The sequence below is a fragment of the Malurus melanocephalus genome, unplaced genomic scaffold, assembly GCF_030028575.1.
Source record: "Malurus melanocephalus ecotype Western Australia unplaced genomic scaffold, MMel_1.1 scaffold_718, whole genome shotgun sequence".
NCBI lineage: Eukaryota > Metazoa > Chordata > Aves > Passeriformes > Maluridae > Malurus > Malurus melanocephalus.
In genome coordinates this window covers 1-18,989 of record NW_026623950.1, presented here as the reverse complement: position 1 = coordinate 18,989, position 18,989 = coordinate 1, and the positions used below count along the sequence as shown (strand labels likewise).

At 39.2% G+C, this 18,989-nt stretch overlaps 1 protein-coding gene across 3 annotated transcripts; it reads right to left on the bottom strand.

Moving 5' to 3' along the window:
* Positions 1 to 1,818: 1,818 nt before the first annotated feature.
* On the bottom strand, positions 1,819 to 15,348 carry LOC130584523 (WASH complex subunit 3-like). Of its 3 annotated transcripts, none has more exons than XM_057384548.1 (7): positions 15,216 to 15,348; positions 13,567 to 13,665; positions 11,284 to 11,349; positions 9,923 to 10,051; positions 9,039 to 9,149; positions 6,435 to 6,499; positions 1,819 to 3,546 (listed from the first exon to the last, which is right to left on the bottom strand). In XM_057384548.1, the coding sequence occupies exons 1-7, from the start codon at positions 15,264 to 15,266 to the stop codon at positions 3,462 to 3,464; spliced, it is 606 nt and encodes a 201-aa protein (XP_057240531.1). In that variant the 5' UTR covers positions 15,267 to 15,348; the 3' UTR covers positions 1,819 to 3,461. The 3 variants fall into 3 exon arrangements, with proteins under 3 accessions (XP_057240531.1, XP_057240532.1, XP_057240533.1); XM_057384549.1 differs by having other exon boundaries at positions 9,039 to 9,146; XM_057384550.1 differs by lacking the exon at positions 6,435 to 6,499.
* Positions 15,349 to 18,989: the final 3,641 nt, after the last annotated feature.

The following is an 18,989-nucleotide window of genomic DNA, read 5'->3' as shown; positions in this document are numbered from 1 at the left end:
GCAGAACGTCAAACTACACACTTACTCACTGGTGTAAATAACACATGCTGGAAAGAAAAACAAGAGAGAGGAAGAGACTCAGCTTGGAAAAAGAACCATCAATTTTCCTCTCAAATGTAGCTGAACAGAGGACTTGGGAGGGAACAGATTAATGGTTACAAGTGCTAAACCAGGACTTGCCCATGAAGTTATTATAATGTCCAGATGTTGTTTTTACCTTTGATGGTTTTTTGAGGTTTTACTTATGAAAATGCAGATATGCATGTAGTGCAAGGGCATCTACATGCATTTAAAATGCCTGTAATCCCATTAAGAAGCTGCCCTTAATGCACTCCACACTGCCACTCACCTGCAAAATGAGGGATATGGGGACAGGATGAAAAAGCTTTGCTTAAACAAACAATATTTAATTTAATAATAGCACATAATTAGTATTAACAGATGCATGCAATAGTTATTCCAGCAATGCTCTGCAGTAGTTTTCACACCTACAAATTGTAATACTGCCCCAGATGCTGAATTTAAATACATGCAACAATTTGGGTGTACTGGATGTGTATTACTGACACCTCTGAATGTACACTGTATCTCCTAAAAGCTGTTGGATGCTTTTAAAAATAAAAGTCTCTTAGAAATGGACTTTAGAAAGGATATATATTCTATATATCTGATTACTGTGCTGCCAAGCTGAAAAACTCCCTCCATCTTCTATTCCACAACAGATGGCAAATAATGAGCACCTTGGAATATTCTCCACTKACAGCATTCAGCTCGTGGGGAAGGAATTTCCAGCTCTGGAAATCTCCAGAAAGCTGCTGCAGATCCAGGAGGAGCAGCAGAGCTGACAGAATTCAGCCTCAAAGCGACCTGTCCATACCCAACAGATCCCTGGGTGGTGAAACAGCTCGGGTGAAATCTGACTGCAAGTTAAGAGTGAAGGGATGTGTTTAGGAACAGAAGATCCTGAAGTGACAGAGATTCCACAGGCACTGGAAGCTCTGGCTGCAGAGACACTGAATGTAAAAAAGGATGCTTTTATCTTTTTTTTCCCCTGCTCCCTCCCAGCTCAGACTTTTGGATTTCTCTGTGCAGGGTGTTACTGCTCAACTGTGGCAAGRTTTTTCTTAATGTTTCTGCAAGTTTACCAACATTGCACTATCCCAAAGTAAACTTCTACCCTGAAAAAACCCTGCAGGTCTTAAGCAGTTAAACCCACCAACTATTAATGAAGTTGTTATTCTGTGACATATATAATTACTGTTGATTTATTCCTTATTTTATGTGACTGTAGGCCAGAGGCTTGCTTTTCCATTCCACATAAAAGTGCTATCTGTAGTGGCGTAAAAGACAATTAATTTTAGGTTTTTTTCAGACTAAAATAATTTTACACAGGCTGCTTATTTAGAAGTAATAAACTGTCTCAAATAAACTCTTTAAATCATGCCACTTCCTTACAGAGATTTATGTGAGTTCAAAAGAATCAAACATATAATACTACATATATATAACCAATATATTAATATTTATATTGATTGAATAATATATATATAATATATAATCAAACACTCATTTCAGCCTTCCTTAAATTTGCTTCTTAGAACAGTGGCTGTGAGATATTCAGCTCTCCTGCAGTCAGAGTGCCACCATAGGTTAACTTAACCAAACCCTCATTTCCAAAACGTTTCCCTTTAGGCTAGCAGGCTGATATAACTTCAGCACAATTAGTTTCAGAGAAATGTGAATTGCAGAGACTTTGAATAATTTTCATTGTCTTGTTTAAAACAAGATATAAGAATAATATAGAACCACAACTCTGGTTTACAAAGTATAGCTTTATTTATACAGATTGCTTAAATGAGCTTTCAAATATAGATTTTAAAAAGTCATGAGAGTTTTAATATATACATTCTGAAATAACATTATCACATTTACACTTGAAATACTTATTGCTAATATGTTAATGTTTGTTGTGTTTTACCAGGCGTTCAGTACTTTTGTGTAAGTGTTCAACAGTAATTAACCCATCATTGAAATACCATCTCCAGACATTGTCTATGCTTTTGCAGGGATCCAGGCATTATTCTGATTTACAGCTTAATGGAGTATAAATATGTCTGTAAGGCTTCAATGGAAGCCATGCCTGTGTTACAGGAAAATAAAAAAGGAAGCAGGTAAGCTAATGAAGAGCATAAATAACGAAGAGAGAAGGTATCCACTCAGTCATAAAGGTTAACAAACTCACAAACTTGGAGCTCCAGTTTTMATCTTGGTCACAGGAAGAATGTGAAACACCAGCAAGTTAATGACTGCCTGGCACACAGAATTCTGGGATAATCACAACAATCTGGGAATTCCAACAGATTGGGAAGGATTCGTGTGGAACAAATTGTAYTCAAGCAGATTCTTTAACGAAACAGCATTTTTGAGTTATGGAGTACATGAAGTAATTYTGAGGGGAATCTTCAGGGCACATCAGGCTCTGAGTGCATTTCTTTACACTGTTCCTCAGTGCATGCCTCAAGAGTGGCAAGGTAGTTTTATCACTACACAAACTGAACTTTAGCTTCTCTCTGGAATTATCTGCAAAGGCACCAACTTGGAAGTGATTTCTCATCCTAAGCAAACTGCTCAGCCACAGTTTCTTTTGGGCAAGGCCAACTGAACTCACAAAGTTATTTCACCTGACCCACATAASAGTGAGAATTTGGTATTCCATTAATCATCTCCCTGTCCCTTCCTTTCTTTCCATTTGCAAATCAGTCTTGCCTTGTTTGCAGCTTTCTACARCACTGCAACCTGARTTTGATACAYCASACCTTTGAGAGTAGGAGTTTCTTCAACAACTTCATACAGACTCTAAAGTGGCAYTGAATAGCAACATATGCTTTGAAAATAGATTCCAAATGGGTTTTAATGTATTTTTCACTTGCATTTTAGTTTTTCTCAAGACTGAGTATCACTGATTTGCAACCACCATCAGACAGCTAACTTACATGCAATTCCTGTTGCATCACTGCAGATAYAGTATATTGGGAAAAGAGTTCAGTCCATCAATGAAACATTTKCATTTTCCCATGTTAGGTTACAGGGCAGAAAAAAGGCAACTTAGGTTAAACGTGTTACACAGAAAATCTAACAATGACCAGAATGCCTTCTAGAGAGCTTGTGTGAGAGCTGTGGAATTCTCAGAGCTCCACAAAGTAATTTCAGCAGAGTCAGAAATGAACCTGACACGATGCAGAGAGAGGCTGCAAGGATCTCGTGATTCATGTTCAGGGGAAGGGCTCAGGTTGAAACACGGGTCCTGCTCACACTTTCCAGAGGAGAACAGAGGATCTCAGTTCCTAAAACCACTGTCAGGTAAAGCCTGGCACCCGTGTGATCCGTGCAAAGCTGCTGTTTGCTGAAGCCCCAGACACACGAGCACTCAGAGGGGCTGGCAAAGGCTGAAATGAGTCTCCTCAGTCACTGAAGGARGATTCACTGTCAGAACTCTCCTCTGCTTTGCCATCGTCTCCCCAGGCAGGCGCGGGGGCATCCGGGGTCCTGGGGAACAAAAACATCCCATGTTAAAATCCACCACAACTGCAGGCATCTGTTCCCACAGCATTTAACACTTTAACTGTTTATGGTTCACAAACTCACACCTTGGGGGATTGTTTAACACCACAAACTGCAACTCACTGCACATCAAACATCAGACACCAGTGTGAATGCAGCCTTTGATGCCATCACAAATGGTGACAGATCACTAAGAGGTGGCAAACACTTGTAGAAAGAGTTGAAAGCAGGCAATAATGATTAATTCAATTTTTTTTTCAATCTTCAGAGGGTCTAGGGCTGAAAGGAACATTCWGTACACCATTGAGCAGTGTAAATAGTACATGAAAAAAATAAGACAGGAAATGAACAATATTCTATCCAACTAAAACTGCAGGGATAATTTAGAGAAGCAAAAAAAGAATTACTCAGAGTGGAATTTGGCTAGAACATTGGGTTAAATTTGACATGCAAGAACAGCCATGCGATTTTTATTGACTACAAATGATCAGACCATTTGTATTTAGTTTTAAAGAGAATATTTAGAGTGGATCTCAACACTGTGGCAAAATGTTTGCTTGGGGAATCTAATGGAAAGGAGGTGACAAAAGCAAGTAATCTGAAGACTAACTAATATTATTGCTTGAAGATGCTGGGTCTCCATGGACTTTCCCTCCTAAGCATGCAATGAGTTTGACACATAAGCAAGGCAGAGCCGGATAAAATCTGAAAGCAAGGTGGAAAATACGTATGTAATTATACTTGGGGAAAAATGCTATTCAGAGAAACTCACTTCCTGCATGACAGTTAACATCTCTTGGATAAAATATTACATTTTAAACTAAGCTGACAGTCCTATTAATCATCCTGTTCTTATTTATCATGGGGGTACAGAATTTCATTTCCAACATTAGTTGTGTTTAGTACAATTTCTCTGTTGGGAATCCCTAAGTGTTTCTGAACATTTTGTGTTAAAGAACTGCAGAAGAGCCTTCTCCCTCCCCCCTGCACACCTCCAACACAAATTAAGAAAGCATTTGCTTTCTCATGCAAATAGCACTTCACAATATTATTCCCTGTTGCCGTGGTAATGACAGAACAGAGGAGCTGTGCAAAGACATGGGATCTGGAGAGACCAGTGCAAAACCYCYCATTTATTGAGAAGAGGAAGATGGKGCTGAATTCCTTTTGYTCATGAGAGAAGGACAAACYCTCCTGGAACTGAAGACAGGCAAGAGAGGAAGGATAAGAAACAGAAGTRAAAGACAGGCAAATTGGGAGCTTGACAGAACAGGCAGTTACCAAACGCTGTAAAAAGTTGAGGGAGGAGCAATAACAGAAGTGGAACAGGCAAAAGGAGAGTGTAGAAACAACACAACATTATGGAATTAGCACATCTACAGCCACACAAAATCCCAGGCTCAGCAGGGGCAGGGACTGGGGGAGTCTGCACTGAGGGACTGAGCACACAGCCATATGTGCATTTTCCTGCTTTTCTCTGGGCCTGAGTGAACAGACCTAAGCAATCTGAACACCCAAGAAATGTGATGAGAAGGGCAAGATAAACTTAAAAAAGAAGTCTATCAAATCAAGACAAGAAAGCAAGAAAACTAAGAAAAAGGTCATCCCTGACACCTTAAAATGTTCCACATTATGCACCTTGCCTAATAATTAGCTTTCTTCAAGCAGAAGAAATAATAACATTTTACAGAAAATCTGCCCAAGCGTTGCTGCTGCACAGATCTTTAAAGATGGACTTTGAGAGCTAACCCCAAACATAAACTGTAAGCCTCAATCCACACTAATTATGTTTCTGTCTTAATGCAAAATAGACAAACCAAAAGCAGATACTTTTTAAAAAACAGCTTTTGAAAYTTTAACCTATTATCTTTTTGTTTTATCTGCTATAAAAATCCACCCAAACATGAAGAAATAGCAGCATTTATACAAATGTATGGACTTGAAATGCACAGCAGAAAATACAACACATTTAACACACATATAGAAAACCCATGTTTGCTAAACCTACTCCAACTTGTACAGGGTCTTTTTCTTATTTCTCATTGAATCAGTAAAAATATCAAGTGAGAAATAACTACGTTAACCTTATTTAGATAGCAGGAAGTAGCTGGGAGCTCAAGTGACTCTCCAAATGATGATACGTCAGGTTTATTTTATTAAACATGTTGCTAGTTTCAGAATAAAAAGACTTCACTGGAATGGAAAGATGGACTTTCTAATATCCTGACAGTTTCTGAAGAGAATGCAAAAGTACTTCAAACACTTTGGTGGCTATAGTGTAAGAATGAAAGTTAATACTTTCACCAGTTTAACACCATGAAATAATATGGAAGAACTAAATTAAATGTCAACTGAAAAGTAAGACTAAAATTAACATTTATGGCCAGACAAGAAGCTTTGAAAATTAGTGTCTATTCTTAGCAGTCTTCATGTCAGATGARCTCAATCAACAGCCAAGTTTTGAAGTGCTGACTTCAATTTACACTGTCAATTTTGGTGTCAAGTTGTGCACTCTGTCTACTGAGGGAATCTGGAAACARCTGCATTGTCCCTCATTCATCTGGCAAAGTAAGTTTGACTTTGTTCTTATTACTCTRCAATAATGACATTTTTTTAACTGAAGTGTTGAAAGAAAGTATCTGGGAAAAACCTCACAGTCTAAACAGTGCAGTGAAAATGGCTCCTGACCTTTYAATGGAGTCCTCGTTGCTAAATGCACACTGTCAAATGCTAGCTTGTCACTGCCATAACTCACAGCACCCTGAACAGCCTTTCCCAAGGACATAGTTTTTATGTTCCCAAGGACATGCTTTTCCAAGCTTTTTAAAGACATGGTTGCCCTCCAGCCCTGCWGAGAGTCACAAATTACTTACTCGAGAAGATCTGGGTTTAGTCCCTCAGAAATCATTTTGTTTCGTATTGCCATGACAGGAACACCCTGTGTAGCAAGAGGAAGAATAATATAAAACTGCTGGGCACAAACAGTGAGTTGAATCACACAGGTACTTTTAAACCACACTTCCATATACATTTATGCACGTCACTTGTCAAACCACAGCACGGAACAACAATCTCAGTTATAGCCATCAATATGAACCTAGAAGCAAGAAATTCTTGAGATTACAGGCCCTTTTMATCCTTCTTCTATTCATGGCAAAACATCTAGAGAAAGTTGCAGGGAGAGAATCAAGACTGGATAGATAGATCTATTTGCAGTTCATGCAGACAAAATCATGAAGCTGAAGGTGTCTGTAWGGGTGAGAATGTGAAGAAAGCACAGAGACAGCAGAGAAGTTGTGCCAGGAGGATAAAGAAGGCTTGGGCATGCTGAAGGGACACCCAACCAGGGAACTGCAGCTGCAACCACTCCAGAAGGATCTCTTGAGGCAGGGCTAAAATCTGGAGAAGTCTAAAAGCATGGAGAGAAAGGCAAACAGGACATGAGAACAGAAGCACAATTTAAAGCGACTTCTCTGAACACAACTGCTTGTGCAGCCAGGCTTGAATTTTCTGTGAGCTGTGGGCAGATTTCTGCCAACTATAAACGTGTTCAAAAAATCCCTTCCCTTCACTGCAAGTCCTTCCACAGTTCTGCACTTTATTTATTCCTCAGCACCTAAACATCCCCTCATCTTGGATCACATACCCAATACCCATGTCCTCCTAAGAGATGCATTCCAACAAACTGCTCCTGTACTTCCACTAGAGTTGCTCAAAGGCAACTTGTTGCTTGCCATCTCCTCTTGGAAACCATCAGAAATGCCATCTGGATCACCCCATGCCAATATAGGATATAGGAAAAAAAAAAMCCCAAATGAGGATACAACTTCTGATTTGAAAGGGACAAACCTACTGATGGTCTAAGAAATTCTAAATGAATTTTCTAAATGAAAAGTGTAAGASTGGTATCTTTTGGCCAGAAGCAAGTCAAATAGTGATAAAATAAAGGGCAGCCATTGTGCCTATGGCTGTTTATAATGCAATGAGGGCATTACAACTACTTTACCTTTCATGCTTTCCTAAATTTTAATTTGCAAATATGATACTGTTTTTATATGATTTCTTTGAATATTGTTGCAAATTTTAAAAAGTGAGAATTTAGTATCCTCAATTCACTCCACCAAAACAAGCTTGTCACAATTTTGTGGAAGAGCTCCTTTTAGTGCAGAAAGGTGCTAACTCCTTTGTACCACAAACATTGTGAGTAACAAATAAATGATCAGTTCAAACAAGTCTTCAGCTAGAAACTTAATTTGGGCAAATAAATGCCACTAACTGAAACACTTGACCGGATGAGGAGACAAGTTTGGCAAACACAAAAACACACATGAATCTGTAGCATGTTAGTTTGACTTTCCTACCACACTGTTTACAGCTGGCAGGGAGTCACCAGCAACTGCCAGTACACAGGAGAAATGTGGAAAGTGAGATCTCACTCCTCTAGCAGCCACAAAAAAAATAATTCAAAGTAATGAGACCATCCAGAGCTTTCAAATGCACTTTGAAGTCTGGCATTAAATCAATCCAGTAACACTGTGTTCTACTCTCTGCCACTACCCCACTGCAGGTTTTCCAAATGGTTTGTAACAAACTACCCACAAAGTGCCAATTTGTGATTCAAGTGAAAAATAAGGTCTGGAACACCATACAAAGAACGAAGCAGATCAATTGTAATAATTTCACTGAAGATTGAGTGAAACAGTGAAGTTAGTTTTAATGTAATTTTATTAATTTTATTAATACTATGACATACTCATACTTTCCAGAATTATAATATCTATTTCAGAGAAAAATTTCCACTGACAAATTGAAAAGGAATTGAAATAAATTCTAATTTTTAATTTTGTGGATGTGAAATGAACTCTTAAAAATGTCACAGTCTCCCACTTGCCTTCTTATTCCTCCATTAGCTTTCACACAAGTAAATATTGAGATTAYATTACTTTATTTTCTATTTATTTGTAGAACAGACCAGAGATAMAGAGATAAAACCTGCATCATGAATMACAGGAAACWGGAGTGGAACCAAATAAYRCAGCAATCCTTGTATCTCTRTTTAGTCCTKMCAGAAATATCAAAYAGTCCTGTTCTGGACTCCACACCTGCAAAGCTGTATTTGGTCCCCTACAGTAAAATCAAGCTGTACTCATGTCTGCATGCAGGAAGTCACTCCAATTGTGCCAGGACAATTGCACTTTCAGTGGCACCTTGTGCCTGCAGCTAATATCCCTTTGCACTGACACATTTCACACCTCCAGTTCACAAGTRYACCAGCAGCAGTTTGTGGAAAGATMTTGCCAGAAGCTGTCTGAAYGAATAYATTATATTAATTCATTTATAAGAGAAGATGTGCTAGAATATTGTGATGTTATCCTAGCTTAAATATTACTTTTGCAGTATATGTTTTCAGACATTTAAGGTTACATCCCATCTTAAAACAATATCCTGGCCAAAGAATGACATGAGAATTGACTCACCACTTGTACCATTTTGAGATATCTGGCATATCTTGGATCCTTGGCCACAGTTGTGACATTTTCTGTTACCACCTCTGTTTTCTGCAGCCCTTCTTCCTGTGTGTTGTTCTGCTGCATGTGAAGAACAAGCCCTTTAATGGTTAGGGGTACACACCAGACCCATGCAGAGATTTCAGTCCATAAAATTGGGTATTTTATGGTCAAGTGCAACTCTTCATCAAGATTATTCTGATCTACACTCAGAGAATTAAAGGTTTCAGGAAATCACAAAATTCAGCTCTTTTGCTGTTTGTTCACTGTTACAACATTGTCTTTCTACTTTTAGTTACAATTTTAAGTTATTGAATGACACATTAAAAAAAAAAAACATAGAACAAACAATAATCTCATTGATAACTTCAGGGATAGGATCTTAATACTGATTGCCTCTAATAAGCTGTACATAGAGGATAATATGTAGAAAATCTTCATTGTAACGAACTCTTTAGAATAAAGTACACGAGAAATTCAAATTTGAGCTAAAAGCTCATGTTCTGATGAAAACAGAGTTGGAATGATGTGATTTATACTGTTATTTTCATTCATGGCTCTCCCAGCCCCTTGATGTAATTCATGTTCACATTTTAGTGTGATTGAAGAGGAGGAACTTACCATCAGATTTGAGTTAGTTCTAATTATTCAAACCACATAGCTAAGATAAGGCATAGACTTTTTTGTTTTAAGTAATTTGTTCAAATGTAATTAGCGAGAAGCTTAGTTTTAGATTTTCACAACTGACTGCTCATTTCCAATAGACTTTCTTTTTCTATCTATTTCAAATTCCATTAAAAACGTGCCCTGGAGAGCTCTACCCCTTCACAGCACAAGTTGTGTTCATTACTCACCCCAGACTGAGGTGACACAGCTGCCTGTGGATCTGCAGCAGCTTGTGCCACAGGACCATTTGTAACACTCTTCACATCTGCACTGGACACCTCAAATTTGACATCTTCTAGGCCAGGAATTGAGGATAACTGAATGCAAAAAGAAGCACCACATAAGCAATGAGTGCCACATGTACAACCAAATCTGCAGGATGCTGCTTATCACCTCTTTTCCATTAGCAAAACGAACTTTTTATCACTAGTTTTGGTATTTTGATTGGGGAAAAAGAAATCTTTCTGTTGAGCTGGCTTCTACAATAAACAGCCCCAGACATTCCACTGGAGCTTTCACTGTTAACACAGGGCTGCAGAGCAGGAAAGGCTTCCACACCTTCCCAGTATTTTACTACTGCACTTATCAACCACACGAGAGCCCTGCAACCTCTGCTACAGTGAAAGAAATCATGGCAACAACAGCTCTGTCACCTAACAGATGGATCACTGGTTAGAAATTTTTCCATTTTCTACATCTTTCACATTTTTTAAGAAAATGCTGACAGTGGATATCAAACACACTGCATATCTATTTGAAGGAAATTCTACTTAACATGATTATGAACAATTCTGCAAAAATCATCAATATAGATGATTCCTAAATATTTTGAAGTTAGTAAGTACTATTCATATTATTACAGCACTTTTTTTCCTCAAAGATCTTAATGAACAGTTTAAAATATCCCACCCTCGCTCCCAGAAAAGCCAACCAAAATTGTCTCCGTCATTATTGAAAGAACTGGTTAAAACTTCCTAGTGGCTGGTTTATTGTGGGATTTTTTTGGGTTGTTTTTTTTTTCCTTTCAGTAAATTATATACTATATTTCCTGTATAAGACCATAGATTATAACCTTTAGTCATTTCAGCTAAAGAAGATAAACCGAACACATTTGCATTATCTTAGATCCAGTTCAGGTCACATTTCAATAGCAGAAGATTTACAAGGCTTCTCTGTAGTTATTTATATCAGCTGAAATTCTTACAATCTGGTAAGAAACAAAGACACTTTTGTTTTACAAAGGGGGCAAGAATTTCCTTACCAGACTCTGCATGGCAAAAAGTGCTCCCTTCCTGTTCTATATGCTTATCACAGACAAACTCARCTTTTCCATYAGGTATTATCTGTTTCTTTCTTCTGTATCAACTACATGTTCAAATCTCGCAGAGTTTAAGTAGCAAGGAGAAAATTTTTGATATCAGGATGTTATATTAGCTCCTTCAATCATGATGAAAACTTCTTTGCTCAATTCAGACTAGAGAAAGGAAGCCAGCTCATGTAATCTAAGAAGCTGTCACTGGTAGAAGATGAAATCCATATCAATACAAACCTTTGCATCCAGAATATTGAGGGTGGTTTCAATGTGTTGGATACGGAGAGAGAGCGCTGACAATTTCTACAACAGAAAACAATCAGGAGGTGAAAACATCCCCTGTGTACTTGTACACATAACACAGGTTGCATCTGGTTAAAAGAAAATCAGTTCTGTCTTCTACCTGCTGAAGGCAGAGTGCAGTGTAAACGAGATTATTACATTATGAAATAAATCAATGACAATCCTTTTTAGTACAGTAGCTACAGTGGTTCAAATCAGAAATAGTTTTACTCTGCAATTGATTTTCCCATATAATGACAGGAATGAAGACAGACTATGTACAAAAATAGCCAGAGGAAATAGGGCATTATTTGGGTAACTGGAGAATAATGGTAGCCATATTGTACTCTCCCAGTTCCCAAAAGATCTTTCTTCAATGTTTTTCCCAATGTGGAAGATGAAAAGAGATGATGTGTGCACATGCAACTGAGCAAATACGCAGAGAAAATCTGACAAATACAGCAGGTGATTCAAAGTCCTGTACCAGTCAAAATCCACAACGAATCAGAACTATCCAGACACTTTATATGCTCCAGGTGCACCTCAATCAAATTTTTTACTTTTTTTTTAAAAAAATACAACTTAAGTTTTTCTAAATTGCTCTATAAGAACTGCCAGTCTTTGAATAATCACTCCCATATTCCAGCAGACCTGTCCAAGTGGAGTTGGCTGGCGTGCTGGCTGGCAGACATGCACCATTCTGACAGCTCTCTGGCACCCTGGCAAGATTCTGCCTGGCTCTGAAGCACAGCTTTAACACCCCAAGAAAATGGCAGTTCTGCCAATATGCTAGAAAAAGCAGAAGGAACTGACAGGAGTTAGTCTTTTTGGATAGTGCACTGACTTGTTTACAGATGGCCCTTTGTTCATGGAGAGGAGTCAGCTCCTCTTGGAAGGAACTATGTGTCCTACATGTAACTGGGTAAGGGGGAGGTAAGACGTACAAAAGACAATTATGCAATTTTATGGGTCTACTTGACTAGACAAGAGCCAAGAAATTCAGAGTTAAGGATGGTGTCAGCCCTGATTTTGAATTTCTTGGCTTCTGTTGACTTACACTGCCACCTTTCACATTAAAAACACTTCTGTACTTCATAAACACAAAAATATTCTCAGGGAGTATATAAAGCAACTAATTTAGTCTCTTGGGTAACAACACATTTTGGTTAACTAAGAACTGTTTTATTAGGCAGACTTCACAGGTTTAAATATACATTTTCTGGTTTCCGCAGTGCCCAAGGAAAAGGGAATGCTCAGATCAGGTGACAACTGAGTTTTGGACAACTGACAACAGCATCATCAGGCAGCTACCCTGTCCTACCTATCAAGTTACAAGGAGCTTAAAAACCTAGGAAAAACTGCTTTTTTTCCTCTGAAGCTCCATATATTCATGTGGAAGCCAAATTTTGTACTTGCCACGGGTCTGGCTCTTAACTTCACCAACAAATAACAGAATTGCTCAGATTACATGGCTTAGCCTAATTGGATTTGAGTGCTGCCCTAGCCCAGCTGGCTGGAGGTGTACAGTAGTCTTTGTTGAATGAACTAATGAAAAATTAGAAAAAAAAAACCCCAAAGACAGAACTGTTACGCTCAAAGCCACATTAGAAAATGCTCTTTCTGCAAGGGAAGAAGCACTCTTGTCCTGTTCAGTGGACAATTCTAATCTTGTCAGTGTTTCAACTGATGCTAGAAAGTCACCACATAAATATACTAATCCTAAATATTTTTATTTTTCTCTTTTTACAGGAAACTTACGCTAAGGGCTTCACATTATATACTAATCACTTGCCAAAAAAAGTGCTTTTTTCAACATAAAAATTATTTACACTCAGAGCTTAGCATATCACTCTTAAAAATTAAGGGTGATAAAATCTGAAAGTAAGTTTTGATGTACCACAGGAATATGGCATCCTTCTTCCATAACAAGGTAAGAGCCCCAGAGGAAGCTGCTCAGAACAAACTCCCTGTAACAAAAAGTTCAAAGATTGTGCCAAATGGAAAAAGTTAAGAAAACAGGACCAAGTGTGGCACAATCAGGAATAATTCATGTGGATCCCTTGGAGAAAAACTCTGTCTTAAGCACTTACTCAAGAGAAGCCTTGAACAGAACGCTGATTACATTTTTTGATTTAAATTACCAGTATTACTGCATAAAAAATATTGAAATGAATGGTTCTCACTTCCAGATTTTTTTAAAATTGTATAAATGCACAGCTGGGAAAATAACAAACCTACCTCTTCACAAACAGTGGAAAAGCGGTTGAGGAACTGCACTGTGTGAACCACAAACTGGTTTAGAAATGCTACAGTTCTCTTCTGCTGAATAGCAGGAACCTGCATTAAAAATAACACAATTAGGTTACACATCAATGTCAATTTTCACATTTGGATTCAAATATCTGCTAAAAATGCAGGTGTTTTAAAAGAAATTATTTGGAAATCTGTCTTAAGTGTGCCACCTATGAATGCACACATACACAAACCATTTTCTAATAAAGAGATTTACACATGCACGCACACAAATCCTTTGCCACTAAAAATCTTCTAATGCGACAACTGAGAATTTACAGGGCACACAGAAAAGGCAACAAAACCAAATAAATGAAGATTCGTTATGTTAAAGAAAAAGCCTTTAGATGAAACTGTGACTATTTCTGAAAATCAGTTTTAATGTTTTTTAAAAACAATGAGGAAATTAGAATCTTTCCCTCTGGAGTTTAGAAGGAAAAGCAAACTTGGCCAGCCATACTAATACTCTGTTACAACTAACACCATGATCAAAATATTAAAGTGTAGTGATGCTGCTAAGTATTTAGTGGTTACCCATACTGGTTCTTCATTTGCAAGCCTAAACTACCCCAAAATCACCAAAAATGATCCTCCAAACCAGTTTTGATGCTCACACACTTTTCAGACTAAATGCACTCATGTTTGTCAAAAAGAATGGTGGTGATATTATAACAGACAGTTGACATTTTTATTTAAACCATGAGAGAAGACTGCAATCAGGAATTTTCACAGAAAAGTTTATGTATAAAATTTTAGTGTTTCAGCGTTAATAACCTTGGACAAATGCTTTAAGTCTTAACCTTTGCAGAGGAAATTAGCCAATGAAATTGTCATTGTGGAAGATAATGTGAATGGAAGATTTACAAGGGAAATTATTTGCAGTCGAGCTTCTATTGCATTTTTTTTGGTGAATGAAGTGACTCTTTGGTCTTCACTTCTTCTTTAGTCGCTGATTTATCAGGCAGCTGATATGAAACTTATTATGACAATCTCAAAACACCCTGATTTTTTTTTTTTTTTTTGTGAGACTTTTATCTCGAGCCTTCAGCCTGTGCACCTGCTAAAGTTCAATTCTGTGCTTCCAGAACTTGTCAAGCAGCGCTTTTGACCTTGACAGAAATCTGTGGGGGGCAGAGAGCGCGGGACAATCATCGGGTCACCCTTTTGCAACATCACAAGACACGAACAAACAACTGCGCACAGGATTCGCATCACAGATCAACGGCTGAAATTAGCCTTTAAATACAACATTCTCACAACAATTAGTCTTTAAATACAACATTCTCACAGAAATTGCGGCAAAAGGCTTGTGGAAAATAGCTGGAGTGACAGGTGAGGATGAGAACCCGCTGGGCACCGGAACCCCTGAGGGACCGGGCCGGGGGACACGGCAATGACCCAGCACCGGGACAGCACCGGGAACAGCACCGGCAATAACCCAGCACCGGGAACAGCACCGGGAACAGCACCGGCAATCCCCGCAGCGAGCCCCGGGCGAGAGCAGCCACCGCCGGGCCAGCGGCGGCAATCCCGGAGAGAGCCCCGGGCCAGCGCAGCCACCGCCGGGCCAGCAGCAGCGGCAATCCCGCCCGTACCTTGGTGAGGTCGATGCCGGAGCCCACGATGGGCAGCCCGTCCTCGTCCATCCCGCGGGAGGGGCCCCGAGCGGCCCCGCTCCTGTGCTCCTGTGCCCGGCCCCGCTCCTGTGCCCGGCCCCGCTCCTGTGCCCGGCCCGGAACCGAAACAGCGCAGAGAGAACGGGGCGGAAACAATCCCGGCCCGGAAATGAAACAGCCGGAGAGAGCGGGGCGGGACCGGGAGCGCGCTGCCTGCTGGGAAATGCAGGCGGGGAGCGAGCCCTCAGGGTGTAAACACCGAGTATAGACCCCGAGAGTAAACCCCGAGCCAGTATAAACACCGAGAATAAACCCCGAGTTTAAACCCCGAGTTTAAACCCCGAGTATAAACCCCGAGTATAAACCCCGAGTTTAAACCCCGAGTTTAAACCCCGAGTATAAACCCCGAGTATAAACCCCGAGTGTAAACCCAGAGTATAAACCCTGAGACTAAACTAAACCCCGAGTATAAACCCTGAGAATAAACTAAACCCCGAGTCTAAACCCCGAGTCTAAACCCCGCGGAGGCCGCTGTGGTCCCGCTGACACAAGGTCTCGGGATGTGGCCCTACATATCGGTGTTTGGGAGATAAAGCACCGTCCCCTGCGGTGGAAAGGCGAGGAAATGATGAGGAAAGGCAATGAAGGAGCTGTTCCTGTGCTCACAGGTGGAATTTGAGGGGGAAATGCCACGCTTTGGATGTGGGGGATAAAAAGAGCATTGGGGTGGCCCTGGGTTCTTCCGAAAAAAGACAAATTGGGGTGATCTGGAGGCCCTGTTGACGGCAGCAAAGCCAGACAGATTGTAATGGAGAAAGTACCTGGTGGAAATTCTTTATGGTCACATCTAAATACTGCTGCATTTAATAAATGGTCCAAAATTCAGAGCACTTAAAAACCCACCGCAGTCTGAGGCTGTCAGGAAGCTTCCCATGCGATGAGAGGAATAAAGATGCACTAATTACTGTAACATTTGAAGATTAGACCCCAAATGTACTATGCTAATTTTGGTTTAAAATTTGCCAAAATTCTGAGTTTACTTCCAAATTATTACAGTTTGCCAAGCATTCCACAAATCCGTATGCAGAATCAACGGTGGCTGTACACAGAGCGCTTAGTTTGGTTACTCAAGCTTCCATAAAATTCTCACTTACTGAAGCAACTCTTTTACTTTATTACTTTAACAAGATATTCATTACTAACCTGCTGTCACATGCACGTCATTATTTCTCTGTTACTAAGATAGCATAGCAAAGATTTTTGTCCATAGTGCTTGAAATATGGAACAACTTGTGATTCATACTATGCTTTGGAGCACTGGTATGTTGTTGGCAATGTTGCAACTTATTTATTTTGCCACCTTAATTACTTTAAAATCCCAACTACTACATTATATTTAAGAAGAATTAATCTCATTTATCATATAGTGTCTGTAATTTAAGTTTTCCAGGCAACGGCACAGAAAATTATTAATGTATATGCATAATCAGATCTTATCTGAATTTCTAGGTCTATAAAGCTGAAAAAAAACCTCACAAAAATGTGTTCTTCTGTGAACTTTCTGGTACTTCCTGCTTTTAATTTGGCCAAAAACACTGCATAGAAAAGTGCAACACAGCACTTCTTCTCCCAGCTGGAATTAGGAAATGCACGGTACGAAAAGTGAAAAACAGAAAGGAGAGGAAAATGATCCAAATTTTCCAAAACCCCTGAAAAAAGTTTTAATTGAACTAACTTGTTCAACTGTTACTATAAATGACTGAACTCCCCCAAAGAGAGAAATTATAAAAAATAATTGAGTGATAATATCCAGATTTATAGTGTGTATGATTTGAAAATGCATTTTGTAGCAGCACCCACAGCAGATGATAAATGTCAAACTGATGAATATAAATACTGCAGAGTACATAACTGCTGGCAGTTTGCACTCTATGCATGTGTACATTTATATGCTGGCATTTAAAGCCCCTGTTGTGCAGCTCCACCATCTAGTGAAGGAAAAGAAAGACTTTTAAGAGTTACCACAATGAAGTTTGGTTGAACATCAGTATTTTGAAGGTGTTAGCTTTCCAGATGCTGAGGCTAACTGGGAGTGGACAAGCTGTACAGAAAACTGATCAGAGCTCTATGTTTGTTAGTAAAAAATACCTGTTTTGTGATGAGGGTCCACAGAAAAGTAAAGGCAGGAACATGGGTTTGAAAGCATTGAAACTGCTCCATATATTGCACAAAATCAGCCTCGGGTCAACTGCAAAACAAAACTGCACAAGCTGAGAAAACCTGGCAAGTGCTACTGCAGCTGCCAATGTCCATGTGCATCTCTGTGCTTGTAGAGTGTTCCAGCTCCCAGGACACCACACTCAGGTTAGAATCAGCCCAGAACTCTGAACAACTGAGAGACAAGTTAAACAGCAACAAAAACCTGATCCAAAACCAATTCCAGACATGGTGTCACCTGATCCTCCACGAGGGGCAACAGTTGTGTTTAACAAGGTGGTCGAATGAACAGCTGAAAAGATCAGTGTGGATTAACATTTCCTTGATTTCCCATGGAGTCTTCTAAATCCATGCTTGCAAAGGGAATTCTAGTAAAGTTTTCTCTATGAAACTGATATTGCCTCAATGATTTTTCTCTCAGCTGAATTAAAGCAAAAAAACCCCCCATCTCAATAACCTTGGTGTGCCAGAATTTGTATAAATCTTGCACACAGTTCAGAGAATTATCAACCCTTGACAGTTAAATAGACTGAGAAATACAAATGTTAGGTATTATGTAGGTTTCTTAAAAAAAAAAAGAAAAAAAAGAAAAAGAAAAAGAAAATGGAAACTAAATGATAAATGGTTTGGAGTTCTCTGAAAATGGTTCATCAAGTTTCAGTTTTCCAAGTACTGTGCTCAGGCAACATCAGAGGATTAACTAATTATTTTGTTCTGTACAAAAGAGTATGGGGAACATGCTAAAAACATTAGCTGCTCCTTCTTATTTATTTATTTATATTTAATATCCATATTACTTCTTTCCAGTATAAAATGAAGAGCCTTGAACTTGGCAAGATCATTCGTGGGTAAACAGTTTTAAGTAGTCCTTAAAAACAGAGCATGAAAAGCAAACATCCTGGTTTCTGAATTAACTACAGAACAAATGCATTTCTGCCATTTGCCCTCTTGGGTCTTAAGCAATTGTAAATCCAAAAGTCTCATTTAAGAGTGCACCTGCACATTCCTGGTGCAAACTGCCCTTGCCTACATGGGTCCAGTGAATGTGTTCTGGATAGGCAGGAGCTGTGTAAAGTTTGCTCTGAGGGGACAGAAAAACCCCCATTTGTTCCAGTTTCCCTACACTCCAGAAGGGTAATGGTGCCTCAGGCCAATCCTTCCAGACCCAGGAAGATTTTTAGATTTTTAGATTTTTAGATACCATTGAATCAACCCTCCCTGCTCTCTCTGGTCAAACAATGGACACAAGATGATGAGAGTGCAAAACATTGAAACATCCTCCAATCTCTTTATTTTACAGTTTAACCACGCACCAGCCAGGACTGGAACTTAAAAGGAAGTCATTTTAGGTAAATTTTGGTGGCAGCTGGAAAGCAGAAGTTCTTAAGGATGAAGGATGATGAAAAAGATAATATAGTCTTATGTTTTAAAAGGTGACTGTAATCTCACTTATTGATGCCCTACTTCTGAATTGGTTTTATGTGTCCTAAATAAATAAGAATAAACAATAGAGTATTTTAAAATCTAACTACAGCT